Below are 14,801 nucleotides of genomic sequence, written 5' to 3' on the forward strand. Positions count from 1 at the left end.
GTGGCCGAATGGTTTCGCCTTCGGCTCTGGTGCTGATAGATCTAAGATTGATTCCAGGCCGAGTTAAACCGAAGACTATAAATCGGTAGGCCTACTGACTGTGTTCTTTCTTGCATGAAACAGTGAGAATGAATCAGGTAATAATGTGATGACATCGTAAACCTGATATAAAATTAAAAATGAGCCCTGTCGCTAAAATACCTTTGCGGTTGTAGAGCGACAAGAAATACAAATATTATTATATTTGCTTTCAGAATCGAATATGTAAACTTAGCAAAGAAATGTCTACAAGAGATGTTAGATTTACTTCAGATTTAAATACATGAAAAACGAAAGATGTTATCTTTCCTGTTAACAAACATATCCAATTTCGTTTTTGTATTCTTTTTTTTATACTTGACGGATTTACCTGCAGTTTTGGTAAGTATGATGTTCTTTTTTTTATATTATTGCATATAATATAGACAGGGCCGTAGCCAGGCCGCAGAGCAAGGGGGACCAACTTTTTTTTAGGGGGGGCCGAAAAAATTGAATCATTATAATTGTAGCTGTTGCTCGAGAATGTTGGGATTTTGCCAGGGGCAAAATTTTTTTCAGGGGAGGGCGAGCCCCCCCTGGCCCCCGGTTGGCTACGGGCTTGAATATACACCAAGACTTACATTAAGACTAATTAATTGTTTATAACATATCAAACATAGTTATAAGTTTGTAGCCTAGTTGTATTCCATTAGAACAGTCATTTTCAACTGGTTTTCATGGAAGACAGTCAGAGGTTGCCCCAAAAAGTCTTGACTCACACGTGATAACTTACATTAGTGATATCATGGCTTGTGGTGGAGCTCTTGTCCTCAATAATGTCACCAAGAAGTCTCCATACTTGCTAGTTCTGATACAATAACTTTGTGAAAATTTGGCTTAGCTGATTGCAGACTAATAGTTCACAGTGTGTATTTCACAGCAACAGCAAAACAGTCAAAACTTTTCCATTAAAAAAACAGAAAATCAGTAATAATAAATCTATGTTTGAATTTATTAATTTTTTTGCACAAAAATAGATTTTTGTTCAGTTTACTTCGATATTCCGAAAGACTTTTTTTCAATACGAAACGTGTTTCATGTCACTGAAAAGTTGAAAAGCACTGCACCAGTGTTCCATTCCGCGCCAATAAAAGCTTTAAATCTAGAAAGAAATTGCAAATTCAAAAAAAGGAAAATTCATTTTTTTTTTGAATTTGCTAACATTTAACTATTTGTTTGTTAACATTTTTGAACAAAGTGGTTTTCGGCAAAATGGGTTTCGGCAAAATGTCCGGGTACCGTTTTTTCAGCAGCTAGGCTACTGTTTTCATTTGGCAGCCCCAAAACTAAAAACATCCGATTTCTCTCATTTATAGCCTAACTAACCGGAAAGCGTTTTTTTTGTTAGGCCTACTCCCGTTTGCGACTTTGTTATCATAATCAGCTATTGAAAAATGTGAGTTAAAGTTGACTAGGTATTTAAAACAGGTTTAAGTTTATTTAAGCATTTTGTAATTTGTAATCATCTCTGGCCTGGATAATTGTATTTAATTTTACTTAGGCTATATTAGTAGCAAGAGTGTTCGAAACTAAAATATTTTAAACTATTTCATTTCGACGTAGAAGCTTCTTTTTTTGGGTTTCTTTCGAAGTTAAATAATTATTTCGGTTGTTAACTCGAAGCGAAAACGAAACACACAAAAACTCCGAACATTGAATGGCCACTTGTCGTGTTCTTCGATGAATTATTCAATATTCAGGCTTATGAGCATTTCAAACAAAAAACTGAAAACTTGGTATAGTAGTCCCCGCTTATTAAGCTTATTAAGTATAGTAGTCCCCGCTCTCGGGACCGGACGTCGGACGATTTTGGGCTTATTAAAGCCGGAAACGAATTTCCTCCACTCCTATACGCATAATTGACTATGGCCGACTGTACTATGGCTAAAAGTTGCTAAATCTCTTAAACAGCAACAACAACAAAAGCCTACACAACAATCGGTATTGGTTGTTAAAAGCCATACATTTTTGCGGCCTGCCGAAAATTCCGTTTTTTGTTAGTTGTGTCAGCAACAAGCCGTGTTTTGTACAACCCAACAATTACAGAACAGTAAGAATTGAGTTAGCAGGTTAATAAATAAAAATATTGTCGAAAGCAAGACGAAAAATAGCAGCCTAATTGTGACGCCTTTTTACACAATTTCAAACTAATGCAATCGAAAATTAGGCTTATTAAGCTGGATAATGGAGTCATTAAGCGGGGTTTTGGGATTATTAAGCGGGCTTTTTTATTACAGAAATGAATAGGAGTAATTCCAGACCGGGCCAAATTGGGCCTAATAATTAGAAAGTGGACCTGTTAACCGTAGGATAAATATGCGGGCACTACCGTATACAGTTATTCCTGTAATAAATCCTTTTCGTTTTATCTCAATCCATCTTTAATAAAGCAAAAATTTCTTTTATTTCGGCAAAAAAGAATTTTAGGTTTATTGTATATTTTCGGGTTTAAATAGGCCCATGGGTGATTGGGTATGCTTGGTAGGCTAAGCGTTTTGTGGTTAAAATTACACACCTTTGAAATGTGGTACGCTGGAGCCAACTGCCAAACTATAAATAATTTAGCGAAAAAATACCTCAGGAATATTTTAAAGAAACTTAATCATCATTCTACTGATTTTTATTTTATTTAGAGCTATCAAGCCTGTGGAAATGGACTTATTTGCTACGGTAAAGCTATAGAAATCATTTTATCAAATTAAATATTTTTTGCAAGTTCTAGTCTAACTCACTTTTCTATATTTGTATTTTTGTGTTATATGACGTTATTGGTAAATATGGCTCTTTTACTGTAGAGCAGAGGCTTTGATAGCAGTCACCGTTTGTTGTCATTGGCCTGGTTCTACTTAAATATAAACGTAAGTAAAATGAATCGGAGCCTACATGGCGGAACTGGATGAAGACTCGTATGAAAGAAGAAGGGGTGTTAATCTTTTTCAGTTAGCACAATGCACAATAGCCTGTAGTATACTGTTTTGCTGAGAATTGGAAAGTTTTGTGCGTGCTCAAGAGAACGCTTATGAAAGGCAACATGGCAGAGTAGGCTACTTCAACCGGGAAAAGCAATGGAAATTGAACCTTGAGACCACTGCAATAAGGGTTAATGACAAGGACAAATCCCAGGCTAATGATTATGTGTAGGCCTAATGGGAACCAACGCAAACAAAAGTTATTTTTGTGTTTTAGATGACGGTGTCGACATCGGTTATTGCTGTACAAATAATCTCAACAGATGTTGCTCCTATGTTGGTGTATGGAAGCTATGGTGTAAGTGGGGTAGACTATTTGTCGGTATGGTTCAGTGACATAGCCATGGGAGCACAGAGGGCAATTACGTCTACTTCCAAAATGTAATCTTGCACCAAAAGTAATCTGGGTTTTAATATTAAATTCAAGTTTCTTTAGTTTAACTTAGTGAACAACTGCAGTGGGAATTGTGGGAGGGGGCAAAATTTTTAAACAATAATTTTTTTTAAATAATTAAATTTGATGTGCTCATTATAGTAGTAGTCTATGCCTACGTAATCTGTTTATTTAGGATCTGCCTATAGTAGCCTACATATCATACGATATCATTCAGGAAACTCAGAAAATGTAAGCTACCAGTAAGCTATAGCCGATCCGGTACCATACTCATGTTTTAATATACGTACTTTGCTTTAGCCATTAAAAAATTTGCTTCTTTGCTACTAGCCTAAAATATTTAATCTGGCTACACCACTGCTTTGTTGTTAAAGTGCCCCTGACAGGTTGGATCCAAGTATAGTAACTTTTTAAAGCATTTCCTAGCGCAGAATTACACTTAGCTAGGGCTACCATATGTCCTCTTTTAAGAGGATTTGTCCTCTTATTTCAAGAAAAATGAATTGTCCTCCGAGGACACTAAAAAATGCTCAAATGTCCTCTTTTTTGAGAGTTTGGGTTTCCATGTTTAATATATTTTCAACGGGATTATATTGCTTGATGACGTTTCAGCGACGGCTTGTAGGCTATTTGTTTTCTTAGCATTTTGTATAGGCCTACAATTTTTTTTTGTAGGCCTACCAATGTAGCATGCTGATTTATAAATTATACAAGAAATTGGCGCATTTTATGGAGCTGTTGTTGAACGTTCATTGCCTGGTTCAGTGTAAGATATTAAACGACATTTTAAAGGCCATGCTCAGTTGCTCACACTTTCACAAAAATTAATCTTTTACCTACATACGTTTTATATTGATACAACGCTTGTAGACGTTATTGATTACCAACTCAGTTTGGTTCGTTTGTTACTTGAAACAAATCGAAAGACAGCAGTGGCATGGATAGGGTAGAGATTTGCAAGGAAAGGAACAGCTTTTTAGTTCACGCCGTTTTAGCATCGTAACGGTTATGTGCAGCCCAGTGGCGTAGCCATAAAAAAATTTGGGGGTAGAGGGCAAATATTTGATGAGTTGCAAAGCGTTTGTTTTAATACACCACCACCTGATGTATTGTAGAAGCCTATAGACACAAAACTTATAAGGTTATTAGTTGGCAAAGTAAGCTGCAAGCTTTTGCAATTAATTGGTTATTCAATTCAGACGCACAGTCCACATAAAAAGAATTCGATTATTGAAAAAAAATGCAAACCAAATTAGGTACCGCTACCGCATTTTAGAATCCCCAGCACAAACACCAATACATATTACGTTAAACGCGCAGAAAAAAAAACTCGACCGGTGAAACCTATCAACATTTTGATAAAAACCATCCAAACATACAGCAAAAGAAAAATGGTTTAAAATTATTCCTTGACCTTGTTAATATAAAATCGACTTTCTGAGAAATTCAAAAAGTATTCTTAAACATAAAGCAAAATCAAGTTATTGCATGATCAGAAAATGACAACATCGCGATTAAAAGTCTATTCGTCGCCTCTCGCCAGCCATGTTCGTAACAACTCAATTGATCTTCTCCTCACTGATACTTTCGTAATGGCAATGAAGCACACACAAATCTGAGAGGCGATCGAAAATCATTGTTGAGAGTAGCCAGGTCTTGACCCTATTCATGCATGAAAAAGACCTTTCAGCCTCAACTGTTGTTGCTGGCAAGGCCAGGGTGATTTGGATTGCACTGTGCACGCTTGGATAATATTTAGCACTCTAAAGAAGTTCTTGTAAACTTTCCTGGTTGACTCGAGAAGTCAGAGAAGACCTCCAGAGAATTACTTCTCTGTCAAGGTCATCCAAAGAATACAAATGTTCATTCTCATCTATCTTGGTTGGTTTGTTTGGTGGAAGGATGGATAGCAACGCAAAAAACCAAGGTTGTCACTGAATCGTTCCCGAAGAGAGTTACTCAATCCGTCCATGTATTGGACATATACCGAACGTTGGAAATCGATTCAGCACAGACGTTGGCACTGTGAACCTCCACTATTCTGGGCATTGTCAGCTTGGTTGGTTTGGTTTTTAATCTATATTCTCGGACTGACAAAGCCTTGGTAGGTTATTCCTGGTAGTTTCGCATACTTGTAGAGGCTCTTAACGCAAGGCCGGTTACCGAGATTGTCAGAGTGAAGTTTTCCGATTGTTGAAGTGTTTGTTGCTGGGGAATTATTCGTTCACTCGGTGCCGCTGAATGGAGAGCACTCCTGAAATGCGTTTTTCAAGCTCACACCCGGAGAGTCGAACCAGCGCCACCTGATCTTGAGCCCGGCGCGCAACCACTGAGCTAACGGGGCGTCAGCTCTTGTACTCCGAGTGCTTCACATGGTTCTCTGTAGCCTATATGCTTCAGCAAAACGTTCAGGTCGTTGCGGTCATGGTCGAGAACGCTTTGTAGAGAAGTAATAAGGATTTTCACGCAAAGCCGGAATGTGACTTAAAAATACTTCGTTCATTTGTTTTTACAAAATTTATGGGTGTCTTTCTGTGTGTCTAAAACAAGTTCTGGGGGGTGTTAATTGCTAGATGTCTTAAAAAACGATATGATTTTCTACAAATTTCAATATATTTTCAACAAAAGGCTCAACTTCGGAATCCAAACTTTGAAATTTTGGGAGGGGCCATGGCCCCTTTCCGACCTGGCTACGCCTATGAACTGCAGCCTACTGTTTTAATCATATTTCTTGTCAATAATTTAACACTTTCGAAGGCTTGGCTACCTGGAGATCATGCCTGATTTGTCACATTTTGCAGATTTTTGCGATCACTTCTGTGACTGAAACTATCTAAAAAATAGGTCTTTTTTCACTTTTTTGCTGACTTTTAATAATATAAAATTATTTGTTGTCTTAAGGAAGCACTAAAAATGAGAAAGAATTAGTTAAACGTTCTGTCAATCTGTTTTCTTGTTTTTTTGGTATCTTTTGCTGCGTAGGCTACTGTAATGATCTAAAACGATGTAGGGCCTAAAGGATTTTTCCAGCTTAAAATTCTACTTGCTGGCGAAACGTGTCCTCTTTTTAGGCGATGAAAATATGGTAGGCCTAACTTAGCGAACTTTTTAATCTTAACCTCGTAGCTCGACTGGTTAGGGCGTAATTTAATAAAACGACTGCTCCGCAGCGCCACCACAGGCGAAACTCCATATTTCACTGCTCTGGGACGAATTTGGTGGTATTACGTCATCCTAAGTGGACGTCGTTAGCAACGGATGAAACAAACGCTTCTTAGATGTAATTGGTGGATCACAGTTTGGTCGGAGTTGGTACAAGCGGTTGCTTTTTTCGAAGATTTATTGTTTTTTGCAGTTTAATAAAACTGTACTGGATACGTTCCTACAAAACCTAAAATATACTTGAAGTGAAAAATGAAGAAATCGTACGAATCATCATTCATATTTAATTCATCATCACTATTCAAAAATAAATAAAAGTTCTCTTTCTCTCTCTCTCTCATAATGTGCCTTCAGTTGGCCATTGAAACCCTGTGTAACGGCCATCTGGATCTGGAAAATTGTTTCGAATTCGCCAAACAATGCATGACGGCATCACAATCCGATTGTTGCTTCCGAGAGCATCACCTTGTAGTATACACTCCAACACATGCCTGTAGGCATTTTTACTTGAGTGGTAGGCCTATTAACAAAATCATCTTCAGTGAAGTGAACATATACGACTAGTTTTGTATGGCCCATCCCACTTTCGAACACTTGAAGAAAACTTTGACCATTTTCTTCTCAGTACCTTGTTTTGTGGGAAAATGGGAAAAGAAAGCACACGGTCTTTGTCACTGACAATGTCACATAAACAGCAATTTGTAGGCATTACCTCAATCATAAATTAAAGGTACTGTTTGTGAGATACTGTTGTTACACTGCAAATGGCTATAGCCAGATTAGGACAAATAAAAAAGTATGAAAATTGTAGCCCTATGAAACTGCAATTTCAATTGAATTGAGATGCTGTTTGATAAAAGTAAACTCAACCTATTTGATCGAAACCTGATAGCAATAATAAGTTCACTTTTTCATTTCGGTAATTCTTAATTTGCACATGCTTTAGACCGACAGAGCCCCACACATTCACGTTTTGCAGTAGCCGTACCATACTTTACCAAGTCATCACAGAGAAAGAATGTATCCTTCCCGCTTACTGTGACGTCACAGCGGTGTTGCCGTTTTTATTTTTGCAATTGAATGAGTGCCAGATTCGCCGATGTCAAGGAAAGTTTGCAAGCGTGTAACTTAGTAGCTTGTTGATATTTTTTACGATTTGTTGGTCAGGGAAGTTTGTTAGTGTCATCTTTTTGGTATCTTAGGTAAATTTACCGAATTTATTTACCTGTCAGAGGCACTTTAAAACAATCAGATGCAGCTGTAATCCTTAAAAGACACGTTTAATACTGTTCAATAAGGAATGTGGAGCCACGAGGCATTTCCAAGTAGGCCTAGCACGGCTAGCAGTTTTCTTAAAGTATTATTTATGATCCAAATTTTTGACCATTTAGCTTAACGGACATGTTTTCAGATTTTTGGCTCGGAATGGTGATACTTTTAGGGCTCTTTTTTGTTTGCGTTGCTTGTACCCGGCGTCTCTTGGCCAGACTAGACGAGCAGCGCTTGGATGAAGACGACAGAGGAACTGAGGTGACAAAAACGATAGGTTTGGAATTTATATTAAAGAAGCTAATATTAACAAAAGTAGAAAGCCAATTTGACTGTAGTTATGGTAGCCGACTGTAGCCTATTTGCAAAGTTTTGATTCCACTAACAACTTTTTATACTACAAATAGGCTATAACATTTACAGGTTGCTTTGTACTACCGTAAGCTACGTGTAAAAGTGGCTACTAAAAATGTATGTCAAGTTGAGCTATCCGATCCTCGTCACTAATGTAGACTTGCCTTCTGCAAAACATTACTGCTCAGCAGACCTCGCTTCGATTTCAATTGGAAAGCTAATCGTGTTTTTAAAAGTCATTCACTTCTTTTCGAATTTGTTTTATTTCTTTGTCTTAACTCCAAACAGTTCAGACATCACGACTCCATTTTTTAATCAAGCCAAAAGATGTTTGTTGCCAGCCAAAGCCATTATACAATATGAAGGTTTTAACATCTCCTATCGTCAAGGACATCATGGGATATTTGAACTGCTCTCCGGATTCAAGATCACGCGGCGTTGGTTTGGCTCTTGGAGTGTGCGCCTGAGCAACGCATTTTCATGGACTGCTCTCCATTCAGCGGCATCTAATGGATAGAATAATTTCCCTGCAACAAGACTTCAACAATCGGAAACTTCACTCTGTCAATCTCGATAATCAACCCTGCGTTCTCTACAAGTACGCGAAACTACCAGGAATAAACAATCAAGGCTTTGTCAGAGGATAAAGATTCAAAACTAATCCAAATCTTTGCCTGTTGACGTTTCTAAGAATTCTGATTTCGTTGCAGAATCACAACTTTATAGGCGACGACTTTCCGCCCTCATATCAGCAAGTCGAAATGGACAGGTTAAGACAATCTAATCTTCAGCCGTCTTCAGACACTCCGCCAAGCCGGCCTATAATTCAAGATACCGATACACGAACACATGAAAGTCAAGGGCAATAAATTCTCATAGGTTGCATTTAAGAGCATTGGAAAAAGGTCGCTCTGAAAACTCAACAGATGACGACAGTGAACTGGCTAATGCAATCTAGCCTGATATGCCATTTGCTTCGCACGCAACTCGCACAGGCTCGGCAAATGCAGAAAAGAATTTTGATTTGGCGACAAACTGCAGTATACAGAGCACAAAGAGATATTTATTTTAATTTATTTTTTACAAGAGACACTCAGCGATTGGACTATGATTGACTCACGAAACTGAACAGCAGAGGCCAAAAAGCGATTAGAAACCCATGACATATGTCCACGATGGTGTCAGCGGAAAAACGAAATATGTCACACACTGCAATTACGAAATGTCGGTGATTGTTCAAATATAATAATGACGTCCTCAACGAATAGGGGAAACCCCGACATATCGATGTCAATATAAGCAGAAGACAAAGGTCTAAATGGCGTTTATATAAGCAATGAGTGATAAAAAAAAAATAATAGTGTCATATGGTGTTAGACTAGTCTTGTTTTCAGTAGTCTGCTGGACGACTTCTGATTGATACCGAAATCAGCCAACATCCTTGTAGCCATTGACTGACTTAACCTGGCTTTTCAGGGAGGCAATTTCAAGCCAACATTGACGACATGGCTTTGCACCAGTGTCAAATAAACAAGTTTCCAAACATGATTTTAAATCGACTTGAAGTTTTGCCTTTTAAATGTATGAATATTATTTCTAGTTGAAAGAACTTTCCAAAGACACGAATAAGGGTGAAACAGGCCGTTAAACATTTCAAAAGATTAGTAACTGTACGTATTTGATATAAATATTGCGTAGAGCAAACATTGAAAACAAGCTCAGTTTAAACTGATCTTCAATATTGTCTAATTAAATTTTGAAAGTTACAGAATTGGAGATACAAGTGTTTACATAGGGACGCAAATACTTCATCGCAGTTAATGAAAAAGAATTTGAATAGAGAATTACAAAAACACAATTGTTCAGTTACAAAATAAAAAAAATTCATACAACAACAGCACTGTGAGATTATGAAAATCAGCTATAGAAATGAGATGCAGATATATGATTTATGTGATTGAACAACTGTACTACGGTCTCAGGCATTGTAGGCCTACAGTGGATATAGTGAAAAATATGCAGTTTGTTATTATTTACGTAGAAACCTCCAGGGTATTCTTTATCTTGACAAAGCTGTCTTCCCCCAGCACGAGAGCTGTAATCGTCAGGGGTTACAATTACATCAACACAGAATTAAAATACATTTGAATTAGGAACGCCATGGAGATATGTGGATAGGAAAAGGCTTCAACGAATGCGACTTTCTTTCGACCACATGTCAGGTTCTTCGCCAAATCGCTCTTTAAGCTCTTGCGTTGCGGCGTCAAAAGCGTCGACGGTTTCCTAAAAACGGATAATGTAAAAATCCAGAAGCTGATAGTTGTAATAGAGTAAACTAGAAAATAGAGCCTATAATGCTTCAAAAATCAGCCTACAAAGTGTCTAATTTAAGGCATAATAGCAGCATTTAAAGAATCAATCATCCAAAATCAAATAGTTTCAGAGTACAATGTGGAATCGTCTCATGCCATCGTCTCTGGAAACACATAACAATTCATTAAATACGGAAACAAGCGGAAGCAAAAACGCAATACCTTTTCTAATTTTAAAATATTGTAGTTTTCAACAATTTGTTCCGGTCGACTGGCGCCAGTGATCACTGAAGCGACGCGTGGTTTCGCAACCAACCAAGAGACGGCAGCGGTGGCCATGCTTGGAATGCCTTTGCTTTTGCAAACCTCTGCAATGGCGGATATAGTTTTGAAGGTCTCGTCTTCTGCTCCCGACTGCCCGTGGCGAGAATAAGCGGAACTGTAATAGCACAAAGCATAATTTGTTTCACTTTGTCTTGAAGCTGAAAGATAAAAAGAACGAGAACATGTTTTGGCCTACCCGGACCCCATGAGCACACAAGCAATAACATGGCTGCAATATGAAACAGCACCAAGTTATTTTGAAAAAAGGTTTTATCAGAGAAAAAAATCATATCTTCAACTTAAGGAAAGAGAAAATTAAAAACCTTCAAAAAATAAGTGAAACCATGACCTAATGAGACAAAATAAGAAAAAAAGCGAAATTCTGCACACACAATCACATCTGAACCCATACAGTAATTACCGATCTGGTTGAAAATGTTTGGTCCTTCTCCTTCCTTCAGGCACGCTTTCTGCATTACGGAACTTGCCAGTGAGCAAACCTTGCTGCAGTGGGGAATATGCCAAAATGTCAATATTATGGCGGTCACAAGAATCCACTAGATTGTACTCAATTGCCCTCCAAAGCATGTTGTATGGAAGCTGAAATAGAATAGTAAATAAATGTTTTCAAGCAGTGTTGTAAGCTACCTATTATATTTGTAATACGGAGAGATATTTGGAGAGGGGAAAAGATTGGGGAATGGTTTTACCGAAATACTGCATGCAAATAGCATTTTAATTCTATGCCCTATAGCAGAACCTAATAGACGGATCAATGTTAAACTGAGTAAATGCACTTTATTGTTTTGCATTAGAAGTTGCAGCGCCAGAAAATTTGACATTAATAGTATGACCCTTTCTGCGGTTCCAATGTGAAGCAGGTTCGGCCATCTCTTGTGCTGAATAGATCTCTAAGTGAAAGAAACAAGTCTTAAACGCAATGTGTTATTATCTTGAAGGAAGCCAGTGGCTTAACCACGTAAAACAGGACACGTAGTGTTGAAGATACCTGATTGGTCACAGCAACTCCACCAGCATCGCTAAATTCCTTCATGGTCTCAACACCAAAATTGGACACGGCATAGTAACGTATTCGTCCTAGCGCTTGCTGACGTTTTAGTTCGGTTACAGTTTCTTCCATGTCGTCCACGAAAGTAGAGCCATGGATCTGCAATCGCGTTTGCAAAACGTGAGTCAAAAGTGAATGAAGCGCACACAAAACATTTAAGTTGCCATTGCTGTATATCAACAAGAAATCATAATATGTCGGTTTTTGAATTTTTAAGTTAGCTTAGCCTAACTTGTAGTAGGATGGGGTAAGACTCTCGCTTTCAAATCATGCCATCTTGGTTCGACTCCAGACTTAAGCTGGCTATTGAAAAACACAGCTCACCTCTACCCACGGTGTAATAAATTAGGTGAGTTGTTCAAAGTAAAGCAGCCGAGAGAAAGGAACTGGCCACGTAGTGTGATGAGAACCTTGTCGCCTAATCACCCAACGTTTGGAATCGAGTAAGAGACGGCCCTTTAGACTTAGAGGATGCCTAAACGACAAAGGCACGTCTCTTCACAACTCATGGTTCCATTTGGACAAAGTAAGCTGGCTACGCAGTAGATTGTGCTTCGCTTTTAGCAGCATGATCGTTGATTATTTCACAAATGTACAGTAGACACAAACGATCTGTTTAGCCTGACGCTGCGGGTTAGCTGTGGCAGTAGAGATTTGCACTAGTTTTCGGGACACAGTTCCCTAGTCATGTGCAATGACAATTGCACATTAGCAACATCAAGCTAAATCGTCGTTTGTATCTTCTACGTTTGTGAATTGAGCTGGCTATCATTATCGCGTCAAACCTGGTAAAGATCTATGTAGTCGGTCTTCAAAGCTTCAAGGCTTGCGGTTAGCGAACGCTCGATGTCTTCTGCCTTGTAAATTTTTGGCTGAAAATCAAGTTTCGTCGTGAGTAAAATTGAGATATATCTCAACTCACAGCATGCACAGCATGGACATCCATTAGAATATAGTGTTTTTTGCTTGTAAAGTGATCATACTTATAAAAAGAATTAAGAAATCGGGCTGACTTTGTTGAATGAAAGATTTTTGAAGCCTTGATAATCAGAAAATACTTAAAATTTCTTTCAAAATCTGTAAGAGGTTGCTCGCGTTATCTCAAAGGTTGCACACTAAAAACATTGCAATATCACAAAACAAGCACAAGAAAATACTGCACCAATTACCACAAAGGTATAAGATTAGTGGATTTCGAACTATATTCATTGTACAAGTACAATCAAACCATACCTTTATGCTTCCATATTTGCTCGCCACAATTGCATCCCTTCGCCTCCCCTGTAGTGCTTTGCCAAGCACAGCTTCGGACACATGGTCGTTGTAAGCCTCTGCTGTGTCAAAAAAATTAACTCCAATCTCTAAGCATTTGTCCACAATGGCAAGAGATACCTGAAGCACATATGACACACTGACATATTGCATTGCGCACCATTGATAAAAATGCTTACCTATCAAGGGAAACTTACAACAGTGGAACGTGTAGGTATATTTTGGGGTCCACGTCTTTTAGGCGCAGACAGTTAGGCGTCGGTCAAATAGGCGCGCACACTGTGGCGTCAGGATATTTAGGTGCGGAGCACTGTGGCGCCCGTTCATTTAGGTGCTATTCCTAGTAAAGTCTGCAAATTGTATCAGCTGAGCTTTGGCAAAACCTAGTCGGAGTTTTAACGGAAAACTAAGTTTCTCTTCACTCAAGCCTACCACCCGCTTGAATATAGGTTACGGTATATTTTTAATGATGTTTAGTGCGGTTATTATTTGACTTATTATAATTAAAAGTGAACTCAGTCATGTTCGGAAACTTGAATAATTTATTGATAAAGCTTACATTTTGTGTGAAAAGCATTGCCGGTTAAAGCAGTTTTCACTCACGGAAGCCATGACATATTTTTCTGTTTATAACATTTCGTGTGAAACGCATTGCCGGATAAAGCAGCTTCACTTACTGAAGCCATGACTAACAACAAATAAATGCACGCGTATTAACAAAACAACATATTTTTCAGTTTATTATAACATTTTTTGTGAAAAGCATTGCCTTACCTGCCAAGCTGATACAATCTGCAGACTTTACTAGGAATAGCACCTAAATGAACGGGCGCCACAGTGCTCCGCACCTAAATATCCTGACGCCACAGTGTGTGCGCCTATTTGACCGACGCCTAACTGTCTGCGCCTAAAAGACTTGCTCCCATATTTCGTTGTTGTCATTTTTTACAAAGCAAGAGTGATATCTTACTTTATAAATATACTTGGCAATTGCGTAAGAATCTATTTGTTTGCAAAGAAGACTTGTAGTGCGAGGTATGCTATTTCATCGCATTGCTATGCTAAATCCAGGTAGACCACGATAGATTTATTAATTTCCGCTAAAAACCATGTCTGGTAATTGCAAGACACTGAAGTTGGGAACTAAGTTTTTTTCTATCAGGTTTCTGATTTTGGTAGCAAAATATCTCAGTGTTTCCATGAAAACAGAAACTTCAACTGAACTGCTAATGAGATTTCTTTTCAAAACATCTTTGAAACGCAAATAAGCTTAAAAAGGAAAAGCAATCCAATCTCGTATTTTAACAAAAGAAATATCACCATACGTTGCCGTTTTCACATAGTTTGCAAAAAAAAAAAAAACGATGTAAAAGACACCTTTCAGACGGGAAATTATAGCTCATTTAACTCAAATACGTTTGCATATTCTGGAGTTTTCGAATTTTAAACAACAATCTACCCACCTTTTCTTCCTGACTTTCCCATGTTATGTCACGTTTGCCTGCGTTGAATTGCCAGCATCCGAGACACAGTGGAGATACTTCCAAGTCGCTGTTGGCGAGTTTATTCCGTTGCATGGTTATTACTTAAATAAACAC

At 38.1% G+C, this 14,801-nt stretch overlaps 2 protein-coding genes across 2 annotated transcripts; one reads left to right on the top strand and one right to left on the bottom strand.

The window, feature by feature from the left end:
• The first annotated feature begins 269 nt into the window (after positions 1-269).
• On the top strand, positions 270-9,304 carry LOC145768599 (uncharacterized). Its single transcript, XM_082580132.1, has 5 exons — positions 270-420; positions 2,712-2,748; positions 3,265-3,345; positions 8,015-8,133; positions 8,937-9,304. The coding sequence occupies exons 1-5, from the start codon at positions 337-339 to the stop codon at positions 9,093-9,095; spliced, it is 480 nt and encodes a 159-aa protein (XP_082436258.1). The 5' UTR covers positions 270-336; the 3' UTR covers positions 9,096-9,304.
• LOC145768596 (putative oxidoreductase YqkF) lies at positions 9,232-14,798 on the bottom strand. The gene is made up of 7 exons (XM_082580130.1): positions 14,667-14,798; positions 13,165-13,323; positions 12,717-12,803; positions 11,872-12,030; positions 11,284-11,462; positions 10,761-10,977; positions 9,232-10,509 (listed from the first exon to the last, which is right to left on the bottom strand). Exons 1-7 carry the CDS (start codon positions 14,778-14,780, stop codon positions 10,414-10,416), a joined length of 1,011 nt encoding a protein of 336 aa, XP_082436256.1. The 5' UTR covers positions 14,781-14,798; the 3' UTR covers positions 9,232-10,413.
• Positions 14,799-14,801: the final 3 nt, after the last annotated feature.

Source organism: Aplidium turbinatum, chromosome 4 (genome assembly GCF_918807975.1).
Source record: "Aplidium turbinatum chromosome 4, kaAplTurb1.1, whole genome shotgun sequence".
NCBI lineage: Eukaryota > Metazoa > Chordata > Ascidiacea > Aplousobranchia > Polyclinidae > Aplidium > Aplidium turbinatum.